This window comes from Rhinolophus sinicus, chromosome 15 (assembly GCF_057876585.1).
Source record: "Rhinolophus sinicus isolate RSI-liver-muscle chromosome 15, RSI-T2T, whole genome shotgun sequence".
Lineage (NCBI taxonomy): Eukaryota > Metazoa > Chordata > Mammalia > Chiroptera > Rhinolophidae > Rhinolophus > Rhinolophus sinicus.
The window spans coordinates 56020370-56042433 of NC_142515.1; the positions used below are offsets into that span (position 1 = coordinate 56020370).

General features: G+C 47.6%; 1 protein-coding gene across 2 annotated transcripts; it reads left to right on the top strand.

The window, feature by feature from the left end:
• The first annotated feature begins 820 nt into the window (after positions 1 to 820).
• Positions 821 to 15143, top strand: SFTPD (surfactant protein D). Of its 2 annotated transcripts, none has more exons than XM_019749480.3 (9): positions 821 to 1001; positions 3454 to 3611; positions 4431 to 4632; positions 10118 to 10234; positions 10507 to 10623; positions 10956 to 11072; positions 11467 to 11583; positions 12196 to 12279; positions 14628 to 15143. In XM_019749480.3, the coding sequence occupies exons 2-9, from the start codon at positions 3609 to 3611 to the stop codon at positions 14996 to 14998; spliced, it is 1128 nt and encodes a 375-aa protein (XP_019605039.2). In that variant the 5' UTR covers positions 821 to 1001; positions 3454 to 3608; the 3' UTR covers positions 14999 to 15143. The 2 variants fall into 2 exon arrangements, with proteins under 2 accessions (XP_019605039.2, XP_019605038.2); XM_019749479.3 differs by lacking the exon at positions 821 to 1001 and adding an exon at positions 1279 to 1414.
• The last annotated feature ends 6921 nt before the right edge of the window (positions 15144 to 22064 follow it).

A 22064-nucleotide genomic window follows, 5' to 3' on the forward strand; every position in this document is an offset into this window, starting at 1 on the left:
GCTTGCAAGCACCCTCCAGGTGCAGGCAGAGACAATGCCTTAGGTTAAGCATAAACCGAGCCATTCTATAAGGCTCAGAGTTATCTGCAACCATGGCTCCCCACACTGCAGTAGCATCAGTGTCCAACTCCCAAAGCAACTGTGTGGTCATCCTGGACCTTATCTTGGGAAGATAGGCTGGTCTAGTGGTCCTCTGCGTGAAAGCCACTGTGCTCACCGTTTAAGACTTGATATGCAGGCTTTGTGGGGAGGGGAGAGCAATGGTTTGGTTCAGCCTCCATGCTGATCTTGATCTCTAGGTGGCTCATGAACATCCTAGAATGGGGATGGCTCTATGTCAATAATGAAATAGCCTTATCATTAGGGATCCTGCTTCAAAAATTGCAATACGGGAAACAGAAGACCTTTTCCTACTAGTTGAGGAAATCTGGCATTACAGATTCTACAGTATACACAAGATGCCACAAGAAGCATCAAAAGCCAGGAGCAAGGAAGCACCACCAAAGGGACGGGCAAAGGAAAGGACTGGAGGCATGGGGCTGCTGTTATGTGGACCTGACCAAAGGGTTATTGCAAGAGATGAAGTCACAGGGATCTAGAAGCAAGCAGACATGACAGCAAGGATGGTAGGGCAGGCAGCTGCCCCACTGTCACTGGAAGTTAAGAGTTGCCTTGGGGATGCCTGCAAAAGTGTATCAGCAGCTCAGGGGTGCAAAGTGGTCATTAGAGTAGTTAAGGAGGTGGAGAGATGAGGCCAAGGAAGTTAAGGGAAGTCCATCCCACAAAAGGCAAGTGGAGAGCTCTCCAAGATCTGGAGCAGGAAGCAAAAGAGTGACCTCTGCCAGGTGGTAGCTCCCCAGCTACGTCCCCCACAGGCTGCTGCCTCTGCAGCCCCTCCACCAGCCCCAGCCCTGCCCAGAAATGCCAAGAAGCTTCCAGCTCTTTCCCAGGATCTGGGTGGTAATGTTGGGGTGAAGGAGGAAGAAAAGCGGGCATAGCAGGTATGGCTCTTGAAATCTGTAGTTGCAGGTTGCTTTTGCAATCATTGCAAGTCATTGTGCAACTTGCTGGTCTTCTCAGTACCTTGGGATCCTGGATATCTGTAAAATGCGGACACTGATGATGCCCCTTAATTCACAGAGCAGCAGTGAGGTGCAGATAAGACCCTGGACTGAGGGTGCTCTGTGAATCTAAGGCGATAATATGTGTAGTGTTAGGAATATCAGTGGCAGGTTTCCAGAATCCAGCTGGGGTGAGAGTAACTGAGTCAATAAGGAAGAAAACTGCGGGTTCTTAAAGAGTTCTTCAGAAGACCTGGACAGGTGGCTCAGATTACAGGGCAGCATAAATAGACAGTGCCTGCCAAGGAAAGGCTAATTCGCCTGGAGATCCTGGAGTCTTAGAAGAAGCAGCTGTGAGTGTATCTGTCCTTGCCTCTCATTTTGTTTTCCCAATGTCCAGTGCATAACCCCCTGCCCCACTATGGGTGGTATATTTTACTGGTGCTGAGGAAGGAAGGGTCTATGTAGCTGTTGTGGTCTAGGAGGTATGGGGGTGGGAGGTGGGGGGCATAGCGGGGTAATAAGGAGCGTTCTTTTGCCCCTCACTCTGCTTGCTTTGCTCAGTGGGAGATTTGCTTTCTGGGTTGAGAGAGGGTGGGTGATAGGATGTGATACCCACCCAGACCCCAGATGCCGTTGTCTGGAAGCCTCAGTGGGAAATGCAATTCCTTTTCTCTCTCGGTTCCTCTCCATCTGCTATTTCTTCAGAAAGAAGTGTGGTGGAGGAGAAACAGACCAGACAGTCACAGGCCTGGTTCTAAGCCCATCCTGGTACCAACTGCCTGTGGGACATGGATAAACATGCTTTTCTATTAGCCTCAAAGTTTTACTTAAAAAATATACTTATTAGACTAGGTCACTGATTTTTCCAACCAGTCTTCAAAGGAGTCTGTTTTGTTTTTTTATCAATGAAATCTTAGTCTGAAAGCTTGGCATAAACTGAACACTATGTGAATTGAGGGGCTTTGGCTCTGCCCACTCCTTCTATAGTCCCAGCTAAGATGCGTCATCTGAATCTTAGTTCCGAAAACCTGTAAGTTAGCTCTCTCCAAGGCCTCTTCAGGCTACAATGGACTGTGGTGCCTTCTGTGCTTTCTTGAGCTGTTGGGCATAGTATGTACTGCTTTTTATTGTTCCCCAGCTTTGGGCTCCGGGCCCCAGAATTGAGGCAGTGGCAGACCAGGGGACAATGCACTTGCTCTGGCCTGGGTCCTTCAGTGCTCATGACTGAGATTCTGCCACAGCAAGTGCAGCAAGGCAGCTGCTGCTGGCCTGTGAGCTCACGTGGGTGTTTCTAGAGACTCCCACGATGTCCGAGGAAGTGGTACTAGGTGTGATCAAAAAGTAAGGTGTATGTTTACATTTTTAAAAAATGTATTACAGTAAAAGACACATTGCCATTAATCCCCCTCAAAATACTCCTCTTACTTCTAACACACTTAATCCATCATTCTTGGCACTTTCTGAAGCAGTTCTGGAAAGTCTTCTTTTGTGAGTGTCTTTAGTTGCGCTGTCGTGGCTGCTTTGATGTCCTCAATCGATTCAAAACGTTTACCTTTCATGGTCATTTTGACTTTGGGGAAGAGCCAGAAGTTGCACGGTGCCAGATTCGGTGAATAAGGTAGATGAGGACACACCGTGATGTTTTTATTTAACAGAAATTGCTGTACCAGGAGCAATGTGTGACATGGAGCCTTTCCGTTGTGATCATATGGTGAACGCTGCTGCTGAGTGCCATCCAACAGAAAGGCAGGGATCTTCAATACAGGAAGCGGTGCCTTGAACCTTAGTAACAGCGTGTGACAAGTTTCAACTTGTTCGGTGCAGTCAGTCGGGTGTGAGCTACGGTTGAGAGAAGGTGTGTTTTAAAGTGTGCCATAAATCATCCTCCATTGTGACATCGCTCCGTGTCACACCTCACTTCTGGTACAGCAATTTCTGTCAAATAAAAGCATTATGGTGTGTCCTCATCCACCTTATTCGCCAGATCTGGCACCGTGCAACTTCTGGCTCTTCCCCAAAGCCAACATAATTCAGGACATGGAGGCAGCCATGACAGTGCAACTAAAGATACTCATGAAAGAGGACTTCCAGAACTGCTTCAGAAAGTGGCAAGAATGATGGCATAAGTGTGTTTGAAGTGAGGGGGAGTATTTTGAGGGGGATTAATGACAATGTGTCTTTTGCTATAATAAATTTTTTTAAATTTAAACATTCACTGTCTTGTTGGATCACACCTCACAAATTCAAAATGGAAAGAGGCTAGTGCAAAATAAGGTCCTCCATTGCCCAGAATCACCAGAAACTGGAGAAGAAGGCACTTCTTTGTCCAGGAAGTCCCTCCCCTGCCACCACCTCAGCCTGCCTGGTGACCCCCTTCTCCTTTGCACAGGTCCCTTGGACTTTGTTCCCAGCCTCTGCAACTCCTGTGAGCTCTTTCCATGCTCATAACTTTACAGTTTCTCTCAGAGAGGAAAGAAGCCCAACACTGGGAGTGACCAGGTTCCCACACTCACCAGTCTCACTTAATTCCGAAGTCCGTCTCAGATGGTAAGTGGGTACCCTATTGGACATCTGTTCTTTCTACACTTACCCTGACTGAGCCCATCTCACATGCCCCCTCCTCCATGAGACCCCTCTTCCAAGTCCTCTCAGGTGATCTGGGCAGGACTCTAGGTGTCCCAGCTTCTCTCCAGCTGCTAATTTAGTATCTCTGAGAAATTTCACCTGGGTTCCATCTGGAACTTTCTCCATGGAGACAGAATCTAGTCCAGGAATGACAAATCTCCTGGCAAACATGCAGCCATGTACCCATCTTGAGCTCAGGACAAATGTTACTCAGCATTCAGGACTCTGGCTCCTTTTCAGACCAGCACTGCAGACCACCAATGCTAGTCTATCCAGGGCAACAAGTGAGAGGCAATAGGTTTGCTTTGTTGGAGCTAAGCCAACCACTTTAATGATACAGACAGGGAGAGCACAGTTCAAAGAGTGGAAAGGTCCTGCCCAAAGGCACTCAGTGAATCCTTCTGATGTGACAAATGGCCTTGATGAGGACTTCTAAATCCTAGCCACTGTGCTGATAGCAGTGTCCAAGGGAAGGCACTAGAAGGGACAAAATGGTGCATTGGAGAATGGTTAGATGATGCTGTGAACCCATCAGAGTTCCACCTAGGTAACTCATGCTCTTCCATGCCAGACTGTATGCCCACCTTGTCCCTAAATTGCCTTCAGAGTCCTGCTGCTCTCACCCCACAGGAGGGGAGAGGAGGTAGGGAAGTGCCTCTCCTGAGCTCCAGCAGCTGGACCAAGCCCTAACCCATGTTGCAGAACCAAGAGCATGTTTTTCTCTTTCTGTTCACTGCCTAGGCCATGATTCTCCTCCCCCTCTTCACGCTGATCCTGCTCATAGGACCTCTGAGGTCACAGGATGTGGAAATGAAGAACGAGTCCCAGAAAATAATGACCAGTGCCTGCACCCTGGTCATGTGTAGCCCCGCGCAGAATGGCCTGCCTGGTCGTGATGGACGGGATGGCAGAGAAGGCCCCCGGGGCGAGAAGGGAGATCCAGGTAGAGCTGGGACCATGGGTTTGTCCTGGTGAGAAGGGGTGGGCATTGGAATTGTAACTGACCCACTAACTCTGGATATTCTGCTGTGAAAGACTTGGAGATGGAAACCTACTTCCTTGGGAAGGAGGAATCCCCCAGACATTCAGTTTACTTAAAACACTGCTTTACCAGTTGGCAAATGACTGACTGCTCTGAGCCCCCAGGTGCCTGCCTCTGTCACCCAGCTGCTCTGATTCCTCCCCTAGGATTTTCTGATTTTTTTTTTCATCCCAAATATGGGTAAATGACTGGTATTTGGAGCCCTTTAGGACCATGGTCTGGCACTTAGCAGTTGTACATTTTGATTAGATGGTTCCTGTGCAGGGTGTTAAATATTTTAAATGTCTAATTAAACTCGACTGCATGAAGGGTAGGAAAGGATGAGGCTCTGTGGCCCCAGACTCAAGCCTGATCAAAAGGATTTGCCCAGTGACAAATAATTGAGCCAAGGCTTTATCCTTTGTTGAGACTTCAGGATGAAGTTGCATCTTCCTATTGTACCCGCCAGGTGAATTCTTCTGAGCTTTCCACAGGTACTGTTATTAAGGGTATTATCCAAGTAGTACTGCCCCACAGTGGAGGATCTGGGTCTCATTGGCAAGAAAGGAGAATTCAATGAGCCAGTAACAAGGATGAAGAGACCACCATGGGACTGGGCTGGGCCTATCGCGGGATCCACTGTGGTCTTTCTCTTTCTGGAATTTGCATTTTGGTTGAAGGAGGAAGAAAACTAACAACATTTAAGCTGGAAGGAATAGGGAACATTGCCAGGCTTTGTAGGACGAGGACAAGCAAATAAGTGTCTATCTGTCCTTTACGGACAGAAAGTGGCTCCCAGCAGAAAGGGGTGGGGCTTGGGAAGGCTGCCTGGAAGTGGACTCAGAAGAAGGGTGGTATTCCAGGTGCCAGCTCTCAGGGAATCCCAGCTCTCTCCTGGTTGGTGATTGGAGAGAGAACAGCCCGTTGTCGGGCCGGAGGACCAGGTTCCACACTGGCTCCTGAATTCAAGGCACTTTAGTCACTCGACTGTTTTGGGTTGGAGAATTTACTGAAGAGCTTGGAACACCTTCAGAATCGTGACCCAAGTAGGTCCGGGTGGGAGAGTCTGCACTTATGACAACCTCCCCTGCAGATTCTGAAGCACATGGTCCCAAGGACCTGCTGTAAAGGACAGATGGGCCTGAGAAGAGAGACCCTTGAGTAGAGGTGGAGGCTGGTGCCACGGTCACTGTGGTGATGCCCAGATGTGTCCTGGAGGGCCAGTAAGACATGGACCCTGCTTTGGGGGATTGTATTTCCAGAGACAATTTCTGTACTCCTCAGCACCTCCAAGATTCCTTCTCAGAAGCATTTAGTGAGACAGTACCCCCAGGAGTGAAACCACACCCTTATCGCAGCCCACAGGGCCCCTCTACATGTGCTTACTTCTCTGATCTCACCTCCTTCTCCTCATCCCCACACTGGCTTCTCCCTGGTCCCTCACCACGCTCTGCCCCCTGCCTGCTCAGGGTCCTGCCACTGCTCTTCCCATAGAGGTCGCTGTGCTTGTTTCTCACCCTCCCAGCTTTACTCGCAGACCACCTGCTCTGTGAGTCCTTCTCTGATCACCTCCCCCACTTAGAAGACACCCGCACCAACAGTCTCTATGCTTTCTTTCCTTGGTGACTCTTATTGTGATCTAATAAACCAACTGGTATACATTTTAATTTGTATTATCTGTTTCTATGCCGTTGAGTTTATGCTCCATGAGGAAGGGACTTGATTTGTTCTCTGTTTCTCTCACTACTGTATCCCATTTAAGACAGTGCCTTACACATAGTAGAAGCTCAGTGACTACTTATGGAATGAATGAATTTGAGATGCAAGGAGAGGAGAAATTTTAGTACAACTAAGATTGGCCAAACTGCTGGTCCGTAAAGCTTCCCTTCAGGTGGCATTAGGGTTCAGGGCGAGATCTTTGGGGGAATACTAGGATGCCAGATTAGTGCTTTGGGAGGCACAGGTGCTTGTTGTTGAAGGTGTTCCTTCCCCCACCCCAGTGCTCTCATGGCCTTCACCGTTGTGTGTCAAGGATGGGCAACCTCGAACTCTCCCTTCCAGGGAGGGGATTTTCCCTTTGGCCCTTCTACGTGCCTCCATCCTGGCCAGGATGGAGCCCAAGTGAGGCTCAGCCTGGGGTCAGGGCAGCTCTACCCCTAGCATAGTACACTGTTGGATATGGATGGGGGGCTCATCCTGTAACCCTCTGTGCTTCCATTTCATTCCTAGTGAGGATTCTAACCAAAATCAGGACACAACGCACAGCACAGAACCTCTCAAAGGCACCAGTTCTCCCCCCATCACCAGCACATTCTTGTCCCAGGCAGGCCTGGCGCCTCTTGCCCTGGAAACATGGTTTCCATGTCTGAAATGTGACCTCTCCTCTACAAGTCTCTCTAAATCCTCCTCACCCTTGAAGTCGCATTTCTTCCTTTAGCTCTGAGTATATGTGTGTGTGCTGGGGTTGGGGTGCTGTGATGGGATGAGGGGCTTCTCATGCACTGTCTTCCTCACTCATGTTTAACATCCTGCTACAAACCCCTTGCAGAACAGGACCTGGTGCTGACCTTTTCATCTTGCTCAGTGCTAAGCATAAAGTTATGTTCCATAGTTGGTTTCTTAGTGAACAGAGACATGAAATAATGAGCAAATGGACAAATAAGTGAATGAAAGCCAGTGGGCGCTACCTGTCAGGTGTCATTTCCCTTTTCTTTCTGCACATGAATGTTTATAGTAGCTTCATTCACAACAGCCAAAAGATGGAAACGAGCCAAATGTCCATCAACTGATGAATGGATAAACGAAATGTGGTCTGTCCACACAGCGGTGCATTGTTCATCCATGCCAAAGAATGAAGTACTGAGACGTGCCATAAGTGGATACACCTTGAGAATGTCACTCCAAGTTAAAAAAGCCAGACACGAAAGGTCATATATTGCATGATCCCATTGATATGAAAAATCCAGAATACGTAACAGAGACAGCAGAATAGTGATAGCTGGGGGTTGGGGGGAAGGAAGGGGATAGGGAGTGACTGCTTAATGGCTATGAGGTTTGCTTTTGGGGTGATGAAATGTCTTTGAACTAAACAGAGGTGGTAGTTCTATACGTTGTGAAGGTGCTAAATGCCATTCAACTGTATATTTTAAAAATGTTAGTTTTATGTTACATGAATTTCACCTCAAAAAAAAAAAAAAAATAACCAAACTCACAGAATTGAGTGTAAAATTCATTCTTAAATATTGATAGCCATTTGCTCTTTTTAGTCTTTTTTGGGTAAATCTTCTGTAATTTCAGGCTTAGGCAGCCTTTCTTGAGGTAACACGCTTTTTAAAAAATGTTTGGTTATTTTCCAATACAAAATAATATGTGGTCACTAATAGACAAAAAGAAGACAATTTAAAGTGCCTTAATTGTGCCACTTAGGAAAAACAACTGTTAACACTTTTGTGTATGCCTTTCCTGTGATTTTTCCAATGTGTATTACATGTACACACACCCTACAATGTATGTACATATTTATGAAACAGAATTATATTGAACATAGTATTTATAACATACTTTTATCACTTAGTGATACAATAGATAACAATTTGGGCTGTTTCCTATAGTTTGAAGAGCATGTTACAAAGCTTTTCCTTTTTTTCATTGAGATATAATTGACATATAACATGATATTAATTTCAGGTATACAACATAATGATTCAATATTTGTGTATATTGTGAAACAATCACCACAATAAGTTTAGTTAACATCCATCACCAAACATAGCTACAATTTATTTTTCCTTTTGATGAGAGCTTTTAAGATGTATTCTCTTGGCAACTTTCAAATACACAATACACCATTCTGTACGTTACCCCAGGACTTATTTATTTTATAACTTGAAGTTTGTATTTTTTGACCACCTTCACCCATTTTGCCTACCCCTCAGCTCCCACCTCTTGAAACCACCAATAATCTGATCTCTGTATCTATGAGTTCAAGTTTCTTGTTTTGTTTTTTTTACAATCCACATATAAGTGAGATCACATGGTATTTGTCTTTCTTTGTCTGGCTTATTTCACTTAGCATAATGCCCTCAAGGTCTATCCATATTGTTGCTAATGGTAGGATTTTCTTCTTCTTTTTTAAATTTTTTTATTGGGGAATATTGGGGAACAGTGTGTTTCTACAGGGCCCATCAGCTCCAAGTAGTTGTCCTTCAATCTAGTTGTGGAGGGCGCAGCTCAGCTCCAAGTACAGTTGCTGTTTTCAATCTTAGTTGCAGGCGGCACAGCCCACCATCCCATGTGGTAATTGACCCAGCAAACCTTGTTGTTAAGAGCTCATGCTCTAACCAACTGAGCCATCCGGCCAGCCTTGGATTTTCTTCTTTTTAATGACTGAATAATATTGCAACACACACACACACACACACACACACACACACACACACACACACGGTGCCAAAAAAGTGTATATACATTTTAAGAAAGGAAAAAATTGTATTAATTGTAATAGTCAATATATACCAATAATAAAAGACGAATATAAGTCACGTTTGACTTCTGCCATTACAAGAGGTGCTCAGAGTGGTTACCATCAGCGTCCAGACACTTCTGATTATGGCGAACTACTGCTTGAGCATAGATAACATCTCTTAAATTGTGTATACATTTTTTTGGCACCCCTGATATATATATCACATCTTCTTTTTCCATTCATCCATCATGGACACGTAGGTTGTTTCCATCTCTTGCTATGATAAATAATGTTGCAATGAACATGGGGGTGAAGATATCTTTTTGAATTAGTGTTTTCGTTTCCTTTGGATAAATACCCAAAAAAGAAATTGCTGGATTGTACGGTAATTCTATTTTTAATTTTTTGAGATGAGTGTTTTCTGTACTCATCTGCATAAGAGCTGTACCAATTTACCAATAGTACACAGTGTTCCTTTTTCTGCATATCCTTGTCGACGCTTGTTCTCTCTTGTCTTTTTTATGATCGCCATTCTAACAGGTGTGAGGTGAAATCTCATGAGTTTGATTTGCATTTCCCTGATGCTTAGTGCCAGGTGTCATTTCTGATATAAATTTTGGTTCTGGGAGGGGAAAGCAAGGAGTTCATGATCCAGGGTAAATGCTGTCAGATTTCCTGCCCTGAATACTGTGGCCTTGGGGCAGGGAAGATGCAATGCATGGAAAGTCAGACAGGTCATGGCTTGAAGCCACCTCTAACTCTGGCAAACCCGTTTCCTTATCTGTAAAATGGGGATGTGGACACCCATATCTAGGATCACCCCTGGATTGAGGAGTGTGGAGGTAGAATGTCTACACCCTGTAGAACCCTGAAGGAATGTCAGGGTGCTGGCTCCTCCTGGGCCTCGGGCCAGGTTTATGACCATTTCTTCTGCTGCTACAGGTTTGCCAGGACCTGCAGGGCGAATGGGGATGCCTGGATCACGTGGCCCAGCTGGGCCCAAAGGGGACAATGGTTCTGTTGGAGAACCCGGACCAAAGGGAGACATTGGACCACGTGGTGAGCAGCTGGGCATGGAATGCAATGTCTGCAAGTGGTACTGCTACCACTAAGATATGCCAATAGGCATGCACATATCTCATCTAAGGAAGAAGGAAGAAGGTTGTTCTGAAGGTGGCACTGGGTCATTTTGGGGAAGGCTGGAAATACTATTGGGCTTCATCTCTAGGATGATTCTGCCTCTCAGACTTCTATTATTGTTCTCATCTTTTCATGCACTCCCACTTCCAAGAAGAGTTAGTGTCACTGACTGGGCTGGTCCTTTTCCCCAGGACCTCCCGGACCTCCAGGTTTGCCTGGTGCAGCTGGAAGAGAGGGTCCCGCAGGAATGCCGGGGAATGAAGGACCTCAAGGCAAACCAGGCCCAAGAGGAGAGGCTGGACCCAAAGGTAGGTGGTTGGTATGTGGCTGGTCTGGGAGAGAGAAGGCAAAAATGACAGTGGCAGTCCATGATGTGACCTAACGCATGCTCAGAGTGCCAGGAAATGCCCAGACCATCAGCATTAGATACACCGTGTTATGGCCCCTTCCCCCCCCACATTCCCACATTGACAGTACTTTTCTGTTAGCCTCCATGGAGGAGCCCCAGGCAGTAAGGAGAACAGTTTCCCCAGTTCTCCCTCTCACCCTGGAGCTGTGGGTGAAAAGCTCCACTACTGAGGGAATGATACACACTGCTCACACTCTCAGCAGCACTTGTTCCAATTTGTTCCTTCCTCAGGAGAAGTGGGTACCCCAGGCATGGAAGGCCCTGCAGGAGCAAGAGGCCCCACAGGTCTTAAGGGAGAGAGAGGTGCCCCTGGTGAGCGTGGAGTCCCTGGAATTGCGGGAACAGCAGGTGAGTGATGGAAGAAGCTGGGTGGGGCTTCAGTTTTCCTGTGTCCACCTGGAGTGGCTAACGCCTACCCCTCCACCGTCACCCCACCCATTAGATCAGAGCTGACATTAACGGGTGGTAGGGTAAGCATATGCAAGGAGGGTACATCGATGGACTCGGGGAGCACTGTATCTAGGGAGAGTGTGAAGTGAGGAACAGGGATAGTCTGTACAAGGAAGGTTGGTTGCTGGGGGATGGGGATGGTCAGTGCACAGAGACAGTGCGTGGCTGGGTTCTGGGAACAGACTGCATATGGGGCAGGTGTATTGCTAAGCAATAGCACAGTCCATATACTGAGAAGGTGAAAATGCTGGAAAATGCACACAGAGCTCACCCAACTCTTCTCCATTTTCAGGGCCTGCTGGAGCCATAGGTCCACAGGGACCTCCAGGTGCCAGGGGCATCCCAGGACCAAAGGGGGACAGAGGTGCTCCTGGGGACAAAGGAGCAAAGGGAGAGAGTGGACTTCCAGGTAAGGTAGGCTTCCCTAGCTCTGGGAGCCCCTACCAGGGTGGGGAGGGAAAGGAGGGGGAGGGCCCTCTTCAGCTCAGGGCGGGCCCTCCTCTTGGTGTCAGCCCCACTAATTACAGGAGTGTGTGAAAGCAGGAGAGACTAACAAGCTGGAAGGTTCTGGTGTTAGACTCTATTACTCAGTGGAGGGCACCCTTGAGCAGTTTTTCCATTTGATCATGGGGACAAGCACATCTCCCTTCACAACCCATCACGTAGCTTTGAGCATTGAACAACCCAATGGATGGGAAGTACTTGAGAAATGTGTATTCCTGTCTCTCCACTCCACAGGAAGTGTTATCAGATTCTCAGAATTTGTAATGAAAATGTCATCTTTCAGTGTCCGTAGGGTGCAAGGATCTGCTCAGGGGGCAGTTTGTTCACAGCAGAACCACATGGGCACAGGGCACATCCCCTGGGCACAGGGGCCAGTTGTTTCAGCAGACGTGGGCTTCCTGGGGGTCAGCCCCAGCTCCTTACACCCACTCCCAATGTGCCTGCAGCCCTTCCCTTTGAGGCCCAGGCTCTAAGCCTGTCCCCGGCTGTGCCTTCACTCGACCTCTCTCTCCTGCAGACATCACTGCTCTGAGGCAGCAGGTGGCAGCCTTACAGACACAGCTACAAGGCCTCCAGAGCACCTTGTCTCAATACAAGAAAGGTGAGTTCATGGACCTGAACTTGAGTCAGACACTGAGGCTAAGCCCAGACTGGGTCTGAACCTTGGTATGGAGTTGGCTGGGCCAAGGCCTGGGATTGTGTGAGTTGGGACCATGTTTAGGGCTAGACCTGGAACTGGTGTGGGGCTAAGGATAGGGATGGGACAGAGCACTGAGCCACATGCTCCAGGGCCTGGAGGTAGATGCAAGGGACAAGTAGCAGGATACGGCCCTATCGCCAGTTCAGTGGGCTGGAGGAAGCATGGTCAGGGCTGTCAGGTGCCGGAACACCCCTGACATCACAGCCACCTGTCACCTGAGCCAGGTCAATGCCCCGAGCTCAATGCAGGTCAGCACAACTTCACTCCTGCCAACCCTGTGCTGGTCCCTGTGACAGACGTGGGGACACCCAGCCACCCTGGATGCATTTCTGATCTGTGGGGCCAGGTGTACAAGTGCCCAGCCCACAGGAGCTGAGACTCCAGACACTGCTCTGAGAGCTGGGCTGGGTTGCTGCCCTTCAGGTGCAAGGCTTGTGGGGGCCGGATTTCGGTGTGTGGCTGAGAGTCTCACCTGAGACATGCCCGGGGCCTGGGAGGGGGCAGGCTACCTCTGGGCTCTAATCAGTGCTGGGCACCCCCTGCCCCTTCCGGGGTGTTCAAAGTAGAGATTCTTCCCTAACTCTGGAATGCTGAGCAGTCAGAGGCCTGCAGGAGCACGTGCCCGAGGGCCCTGTGCCTGTGGGAATCTCCACCTCAGTCCCTAATTCCCCCTCCCTGATGTCAGCTTTGAGTCACATCATTCAGCAAATCTCATTGATCCAAAAATAGAAGAGTTTTCTGCAGGAGGAAGGCGTAAAGGGGCTTGTCTGGGTGAGACATAGAGTTGGCTCCTAAGTACTTAAGCCAATGCAGTACCTAAGTACCAAGGATGAGAGGAGTTTCAAGAATTTGGTGTGTGTTCCTCCATCCACAAACATATTTGCATATGTATTCAGTCACTCATATGCACAGTGATGCAAACACGGGATAACTTGTGCACATGCAGCTGCCACACGTGTGCTTACACAGGCACTCACTTCATGCCATCTACACACATGAGCACACACACATACGCAGGCACATACAAAATATTTACACACATCCAGATGGACTGCAAGTACTCCCTATACCTTCAGATGGACACACAGACATGTTCATGTGTGCACATGTGTCCCAACTCAGATGCGTGGCCACAAGCCCAGGAGTGGCACATGGGCTCTTGCACTGACCTTGTCCAGGTCTGCTCTGAGTGCCGTCCTGGGCCTGGGGAGAATCTGCCTTCTGAGCCCTTATTGAAGCCGAGAGGAGAACAGAAGTGAGTCAGGGTGCAGCCTGGGCTCCTAACTAGCCCTGAGAGGCTAGAGCCCTCTATGGAGCCCTGAAAATTTCCATGCATGAACTCTGAAATCAAAAGGATGGGGAATGAGATGAAATAAAAAGAGATAGTTGACATGTCACACAGGTGATGCTTTTATTAAAGTGTACCCCACTTTAGAAATGAGGAATTGGAAAATCTGAAAAGAGAAGTGACTGTCCCTGGCCCACCTGGACTGTCCCTACTGGGATGGGGCTGAACAGCTGGCTTGATTGACAGACAGGGCTCTGTCCAGCACTGATCCCGCCCCTGCCCACCACTCCCCTGCACACCTTTATCTTCTCCCCTAGCGCTCTGGGGAGGATGACTGGTGTTGCCCTCCCCACATGTCCACCGAGAGGCCAGCATTGGGCTATACCCAGTGCAGACATCAGCACATCTTGCTCTCAGGCGGCCCACCCTCTCCTCCCCTTTCCCTCACCCCGCACACAGCACAGACCCTGCTGTTATGAAGGGGTCAGAGTGAGAGCAGAATGGGCCCTGGGCTGTGTTGTCCCTACTCTCAGAGACTGCCCCAGCCTGCACAGTGCCCTTTCCCTGGCCAAACTCAGTGCAATTCTACCCCGTAATTGGAAAACTGATTCTGGCATGCAACGAGGGTGAAATAGACAGAGCATGTCCAAACTTCAGTGTCAGATCAAACAAGGTTTAGTTGCTAAGTCTACATTTGATAATTACGTGACGTTGGGTCTCCTACTTAACTTCTCTGAGTCCAGTGTTCTCATCTGTAACTAGAGACCTCAGTACCACCTCACAGGGCACGTCGTGGAGCTGGGGCCACTCTGGAACCAAGTGTCCCGCTTTTGTCCTATCTGGTGCCATGATACCCAGTACGGGAGGCCTGGGGGCTCCAGTTGGAGGACAATGGTCTCAGAGCCCCTAAGTTCTGGCCAGGTGATGCCACAACCCCAACCTGATTCTCCTCTTCTCCTAGTGGAGATGTTCCCCAATGGCCGAAGTGTTGGGGAGAAGATCTTCAAGACAGGAGGCTTTGAAAAAACTTTTGCAGAGGCACAGAAGATATGCCGACAGGCTGGGGGAGAGATAGCCTCCCCACGCTCTGCAGCCGAGAATGAGGCCGTGCAACAGCTGGCCATAGCTCAGAACAAGAATGTGTTCTTAGGCATGACCAACACAAATGGCAAGTTCACCTACCCCACGGGGCAGCCCCTGGTCTACTCAAACTGGGCCCCAGGGGAGCCCAACAACGATAATGGGGCAGAGCAATGTGTGGAGCTCTACACCAACGGCAAGTGGAATGACAAGAAGTGCAGTGAAAACCGCCTTGTGGTCTGCGAGTTCTGAGCCCCCTGGGGTGGGCAGGGCAATCGTGATCCAGGAGCCTGGCCAGTGAGTTGGGGCCCACACCTGTGTACTGCCAACCTCACAATAAAAAGCTGACACCTCTGCTGCCCAAGGCTTCTCCACAGAGCCGTGGGCTGAGGCCAGAGCTAGTGCGCCTATGGAATGCCTCTCAGAATAAAATGCAGAACTAGCTTCACGCACTGGCAGACCTGTCAGAGGAGGAAGGGGCCAGCCTGTTTTCCCAGTTGCAAAGGATCCAATTAGGTCTCCAAGACCTCCCTGTTTCAAAATCCAATGGCTCTTCCTCAGCCCTTCTCATCTTCGAACTATCAGCCACTTTTGACCCAGCTAGTAAGCTCCCTCTTCATCAATCCTCTTCTTGGCTTCCAGGACTATCTTGCTGGCTTTTATCCTATGGCTGCTCCTCAGCTCTGTTTGCTGGTCCCTCCTTCTCTTTTTGACCACTTAACGGTGATGTGTTCAAGCCTTCACTCTCAGTCCTCTTCTCTTCTCACCTCATTACAGGGGTGAGCTCATTCTGTCCACGGCTTCAGATGCCTTCTACCGGTGGCTCCCACGTGTATATCCCTGCTCAGGACCTCTCCCTGAGCCTCAGACTCCTCTAGCCATTGCAGCTGGAGCCCCAGCGCTGGGAGTCCTCAGTGACTGCATGAGCCCTGGATGCTGCACAGCAGAGTGGGATGACCTGGGAGGTCACCTGCCTCCCCAGCCAGACTGCGTGGCTTTATGGCCAGTAGACACCTCGTCCTCGCACACTCAGGGTCTCTTTCTAACCACATCAATATGACTGTCTCTTGCCTCATGGGAGGGAGTGCCATCTTCACAATACTGATTCCATCTGAAATCTCAGGCACAGAGGGTGTCCAGCCGTGCTCAAATCCATCCCCAACCCTCCTCTTGCCAGGAATGTTTATTCCCCACTCTGCCTCAGCGATAATCGAGTCGAATCCTCCTCATTTACAGATATGGAAACCAAGATCCAGAGAGGGGAGGGGACTTGCCCAAGACCATGGGTGGTATCAGTGCAGCAGCTCTGTCATGAAAAAGGTCACCTGACCCCAAAGTTTATACTTTTGGCCTATACATTTTTAGGCTAAAGGACTCTGTATGTTACTTGGTTTTATTGACATACTGTGGCAAAAATGATTTGAATAGCACCTGTGCTTAAGAAATCGGAATGACACCTGGATGAACCACAGGCTCATAGGAGGGGGCAACACATATGCCTCCCCCCGACAAGAAACCTACCACTCTTTTCTTTTTTCCCAGGGACCAGGAGGACTGCCCTTTCTGGCTCCTCCTGAACAGAACCCACAAACCCCAGCCCTCTTCCCAATACTCCTGCAGCTACACCTCCTATATAGGACAGCATGTCTGAAAACAAAAAGCCACACACAGCTCCAGCTCTCTGTTATGATCTTTTTCCTATTAACTGAAAAAAAAAAAAATCCCCAATTTCCGGAAGCTTCTGAAATATAAACTTGTTATGCAATAGTGAGCAAACAGTCTTCAGTACAGAGGCCACACGTGGACATACTCAACCAGGGAGCTTAGAAAGGACTTTTTCACTACAACAAAACAAAACAAAACAAAACAAAACAAAACAAAACAAAACAAAACAAAACAAAACAAAACAAAACAAAACAAAACAAAACAAAACAAAACTGGATCTAGTTTAAGCCAAATAGAAGCATTTTTTTCTAAGAACAAAGTTATGAATTGGCTCAAGAAAGATGGGTTGCACAGGCAACACAGTGCTGTCTCCCTGCTTCTACTTCTGTGTATCCTCACCTCTTCTTCTCCTGTACACACCACCTTCTTCTCCTTCCGGTTTCTTGAGGCGCTGAGCAGAGGGAATTATGTGTCACACAAAGATCAGAAACTCTTGCTTGATATCAATTCAAAATACCTGTAGAAACGAATCTAGCTATCTCAGATGCCCATCTCGGGTCCAATCAACTAAACCTGGGGGGTTGACCACATAGGACAGTGTGGCCACTGGGACCCATGCAAGATCATGGTGGTCTGGGCAGACCTTCTAAAAGTGACCACCAGCCATACCAGTACTTAAGTCAAACCTATTTCTTGACAAGAGGGAAGGAAAGAGTGGCAGCCTATGTGACTCAGTAGGCAGAACAAACATCTCCTGGGGTGTTGAAGACTGGGAATGTTGAGCCCCCAAGCCCGAGGAAGGAGCTTCCGATCTACCTGCGTCATGGGATCTGGTTTACTCTCCAGCACAGAAACAAGTAAGGAAGGTCATGTGGCCTCGGTAGACACAGCCCTACTAAAGCAGGGACTGAGGCAAGTAGTTCAGAAAATTCAGGTCTTACCCCACTCTTGAGCGTGGCCGCCTCTCCTGCACTAACATTCATGAGCTCAGGGCAACACAGATCTTAAACACCATCAGCCCCACCCAACAATAGTAGCTATGGCCTCTAGTGTGGGGGCCTTGGTGCCAAGCGAAGCCAGTATTGTGTGACTCTAACAGTCTCAGACGTTACGACTCTCACAATGCCGGGTGACATCGTGAGAGCAGATTGGGTTCCTTCCATGTCTAGAGGGTGACGACCATAGCAATTTTATAGGGAAGCCCCTGTTTATTTTAACAGTATATTCTTACAGTACCTCCTCGTGCTCAACCTCCTAAACTAGCCCACATCCCAAAATGAACAGACAGTGGGGAGCCCTCTGATGTTTGCTCTTTTAGGAGTCTGTCTTTGCTCTGAATTCCCTTGATATAAAACACCGACAACTAAGTTGCTTAAGTTCCGGGTATTCTCAATCACTCTTACCTTCCGGATGTCCTTAATTCAAGTTTAATGGTGTCCTTGACCTTTTCAAGTTACCTTTGTTTTATATACTAGAGCCAAGAAAGCAGGTATCTATTACAGGGAACAAAATATTAATTTATAAGTTAAGTATTTATCCGGGCACCAGATACAGATGGAAATGGCTGGTTGTGCCCTCATAGATGCTACAGCGATACATGTCCCTAGAGATAAACTGTAGAATTATGTTCCTGCACACAATAGAGGTGATCAACAAGTAGATTCAGAATGAGCAGATGATTATAAAATCTTTTAACCAGGAGAATAGAGCCTATCTCCTTGTGCAATCACCAAGCTACTCAGAAACCAAGACACACATTATTGTTCAAGCTAATTGTGACAATTAGTCCTCTATATGGCTCATAGCAGGTATCTTGTGGTATATATTACTGTTTTTTTGTCAATATTTCAATAAGAGAGACCTTATGAAGGCAGACCTGCCACCTGTGTCACTTCTGGGTGGGAGCAGGTAAGGGCCATTGCATTTCTGAAATGCCCTATTTTCTGCTGTCATGGTGATAACAAAAGCATTGATTGGTGGATACAAAGTTATTGTATAATCCAGCATTCTGGAAACCTGAGCAAATGCATGACAAACAACTGCCCTTGGAGATCACTTGGATGGGTCTACCTGGAACCTTGAGTGAGATTTGGGGGCTTGTCTCTGCAGCATATGTAGCCCATCCTTGCTAGACACATTTTGAATATTAACCTGTTTGACTTCCATTTACTTAAGCAATACAGTCTCTCTCAGTCTGCCTGGCTCAGACAAATTTGAGCCACAGGGGGACTCATGAGGGCCCTACCTGAGCAAAATGGCACTTTCCATATTTATTTAGTAAGTAGATAGAGTGAATAAATGAAAGAGTTGAGTGAATGAAATCCTTAATTTCTACTTCTAAGTCTGTTTGTAGGGCTGAATAAAGTGTTTTCAAGATGTTTCCAGGTCCTTAGATCTGAGGAAATAGCACTGTGACCTCACTGCTAGCCTTTCTGCACTTTTATTAATTTCCTGAATACTTCATTTCAGGTGTAAGTAGCTGGGGCCAGGCCAGGGCCGCAAAGTCAGATGACAACTTCAGGTCAAGCAAATACATTATGTGACCAGAGGGTGGGATCAGGGCAGGAAAGGAAAGGTACCATTGGTTCCGGGTTTTGAGCAAGCCTGGGATGCCTGGCCCTGGCTTGAGAGGATAGGAAGGACTTGAGAGGGATGTGAAATCCCCAGAAACTCAATCCCCCAAATGAGTGAGGCTGTGAAGACCTCATCAGAAGGTTTTATGAAGAACAGCCTAGAACAGTCAGAAAAATGACTTTAAAAAGCACAATGAGAGTGAACTGGGTCATCTTGTGTTAAAGGGTTTTATACAACTAACAGAATTATAATAGTATATTACAGGAATAGACAGTACAATGTAAAAGCCACCAAAAACAGGCCCAAGTATGTATATATACAATATACATCATCTATGCATGGTAAAAATAGATTACCAAGACTATAGGAAAATAACGAATTGTTCAATTAATAATGCTCAGTTAAATGGTTAGGCATTTAGAGGAAAAATAACATCAGATTCTTTTCGTTACACACAAAATTCAAAATCAGAAGAAAATATAAGTAACAATTATGTAGCTTTGGAGGGGAGAAGAGCTACCAAAGAATAAGATCAGAGAAGAAAATCCAAAACAATAATATTGATACATTTGACTACACAGACACACACAAATATGTAAAACTTCTCTGCCAAAAAGTAAAACAGCATAAGATTAAAATTAAAATGCTGATTTATTTGCAAAGTACATAACAGATAAATCAATAAGAAAATGATGAATGTCTAAGGAAAAATGGGATAAGAATGAGAAGAGAAAATTTATAAGAAAACTGATGGCCACAACATTTATAAGAAATAGTATTGAAAGATGAAAAATGTACAATCTTAATAGTAATTAAAGAAACTCAAGTTAAACAGCAATAAATATCCCAAAATCTATGGGCTAGAATTAAAACCATTCTCAAAGGAAAATATACTTTACTTTCATTATTTAAAATTAAACAAATAAAATAAAAGCATGAGCATCGAGTGTGGTGTTAAGCCATCTCTGATGCATTCATCCATCCTGCATCTCAGACCCAGTCAGTGGTTCTACCTCTGGACTCTTCAGATCCCTTTTACATAGTGAATCCAAAATGCACACCCCTTTTTCTGATTCCTGCCTTTGGGGTGCTCGGGTCTCAGACCTCATTAGTGTCAGGGGAGATGATTGCCCAGGAACTGGGAAAGGGTCAGCTCAGGTGGGCAAGGTTTGCTCTCCAGAGGATGTTCTCGCTGGGGAAAAGGGTCACATGTGCAACTCTCCATATGGGATCTGATAATACTTCCATGATTGCCAAGGCCATGGGTCCTTATATGAACAGGGAGCTGCACTTGTCAAAGAACCAGGCAGGGTTGGACAATAAGATTTTTTCCGCACATCATCTCAAATCCCTTGGTTATACCTGCAGAGTTAAAATGGCTTCCAGGGTCTCATCCAGTCTGGGTAGGAGGTAGTTGATTAGCTATGTCTGCAAGTGATATGGGGGCAAAAAGGGGCAACATGTGTGCTACTGTTTGCCATTCTTGGCTTAAGAGGGCACTGCTATGCAGGACCTGAGGGAACCCAACCAGGAGGACGCCCTGAGCTTCCTCAGTGAACCAAGTGAAGGTACCTTCTGGGACCTCTGCAAGACTCCTGGTGCTTCCATCAGCTGAGCTTATAGGAAGCCCAAGGGCAGAGTTATAACAGTTTGACAGCTGGTGGGACAACAATGTCATCTCCATTTGAGACTGGAAGGGGTCCCCCATCCTTCTGTGGGCTGGGCCCTCTCCTGGTGCCTTCATAGGTTCCAAGGCAGTCTCTCGAGCAGGCCCTCAGCCTGAACTTTTGAGAGAATGTAGGGTCACTACAAAGATCACAAGTAAACAGTAATGTTCCCCAAAAAACCTGATTCAGAGAAAAGTCCAGAATCTCTCCCTGCTGAGGGACAGAGTGTCGGGGGGACGGAGGGGGCTGGGGCTTGATTCTGATTGGACTTCAGAGAGAGACCCCGAAAGTGCATAGAGGGGAGCCCAAGGAGATGCCCACACACCGGCTTCCACAGGCCCAATCCTGTCCTTGTAGGGATTCTGAAATTGTCCTGGACACAGATCTGAGGGGGGCAGACAAAGTGTGTGTGGGGAGGTGGCACGTGGGTCTTGCCCTGAAGAGCTCAGAGTGAGGGTTTGGAAATGAGACAGACACACAGATAAGGAGCAGACAACTCTGCTAGTACCAGGGCTTGCTGGACAGTGAGGGCTGTCTGATCACCCGGTGGGAGCGTGAGTCTGGATCTGGCCTTACAGGGTAGGGACATTTATGAAAGGCATTCCAAGTGAGTGTACAACCAGAGCAGAAGGGGAGAGGAGGAAAGCAGGAACAGCTGAAGTTGCAGACAAGGGGCTCATGGGACACCACCGCCCCCCTGGCGGTGACTGTGAGTCTGAGTTTGCCTTTCCTCAGAGACAGCCAGCAGACGGCAGCATGAGGCCACGGCTCCTGCTGCTCAACTAAACCCAATTACCGGAGAAAAGAGGCTGTACCTAGAGCCATACTCCAAAATATGTCTAGCTTCTCTCTTGAATTCAGCTTGGAGCTGAGCCAAGCTCCAGAGAATGGAGTCAGGTCACACATTTTGGAGGGGACTGTCATTCATTCATTCATTCATTCATTCATTTATTCAGTCACCAGTTATTCAATGTGAAGTGATTCCCAGTCCTTTTCTGGGGACTGCAGAGGTGAATGGCATGGTCTTGTCATCCTAATCACAACGACAGCGAGAGCGAATGCCTGCATGGCACTTACCGCAGGCCAGCGCTGTCCCAAGTACCTTACTTGTATCAGTCCTGTGAGGTGGGCACTGTGAGTGGCCCAATTTTACCAAGAAGGGGACTAAAGCACAGGCAGTGTGTGTGAATTGCTTAGGGCCACACAGCTGCAAAGTGGAGGAGCCAGTCTGGCTCTGGAGTCCTCTTAAGGACTTTGCCACACTGACATAACTTAAACAAGTGAATAGTCAAGATGATTTCCGATGACTATAACTGTTAATAAGAAAATAAAACAGGTGACTGGGGTTGGGGCAACCTAAGATTCAGTGGCCAGGTAAGGACTTTAGAAGGAAGGAAAATGGTGACATATGA

Coding starts and splice junctions, on each gene's coding strand:
- SFTPD (XM_019749480.3), top strand. Junction 10,624..10,955: donor AGGAGAGGCTGGACCCAAAG/GTAGGTGGTTGG, acceptor TTCCTTCCTCAG/GAGAAGTGGGTACCCCAGGC. Junction 11,584..12,195: donor GGGAGAGAGTGGACTTCCAG/GTAAGGTAGGCT, acceptor TCTCTCCTGCAG/ACATCACTGCTCTGAGGCAG.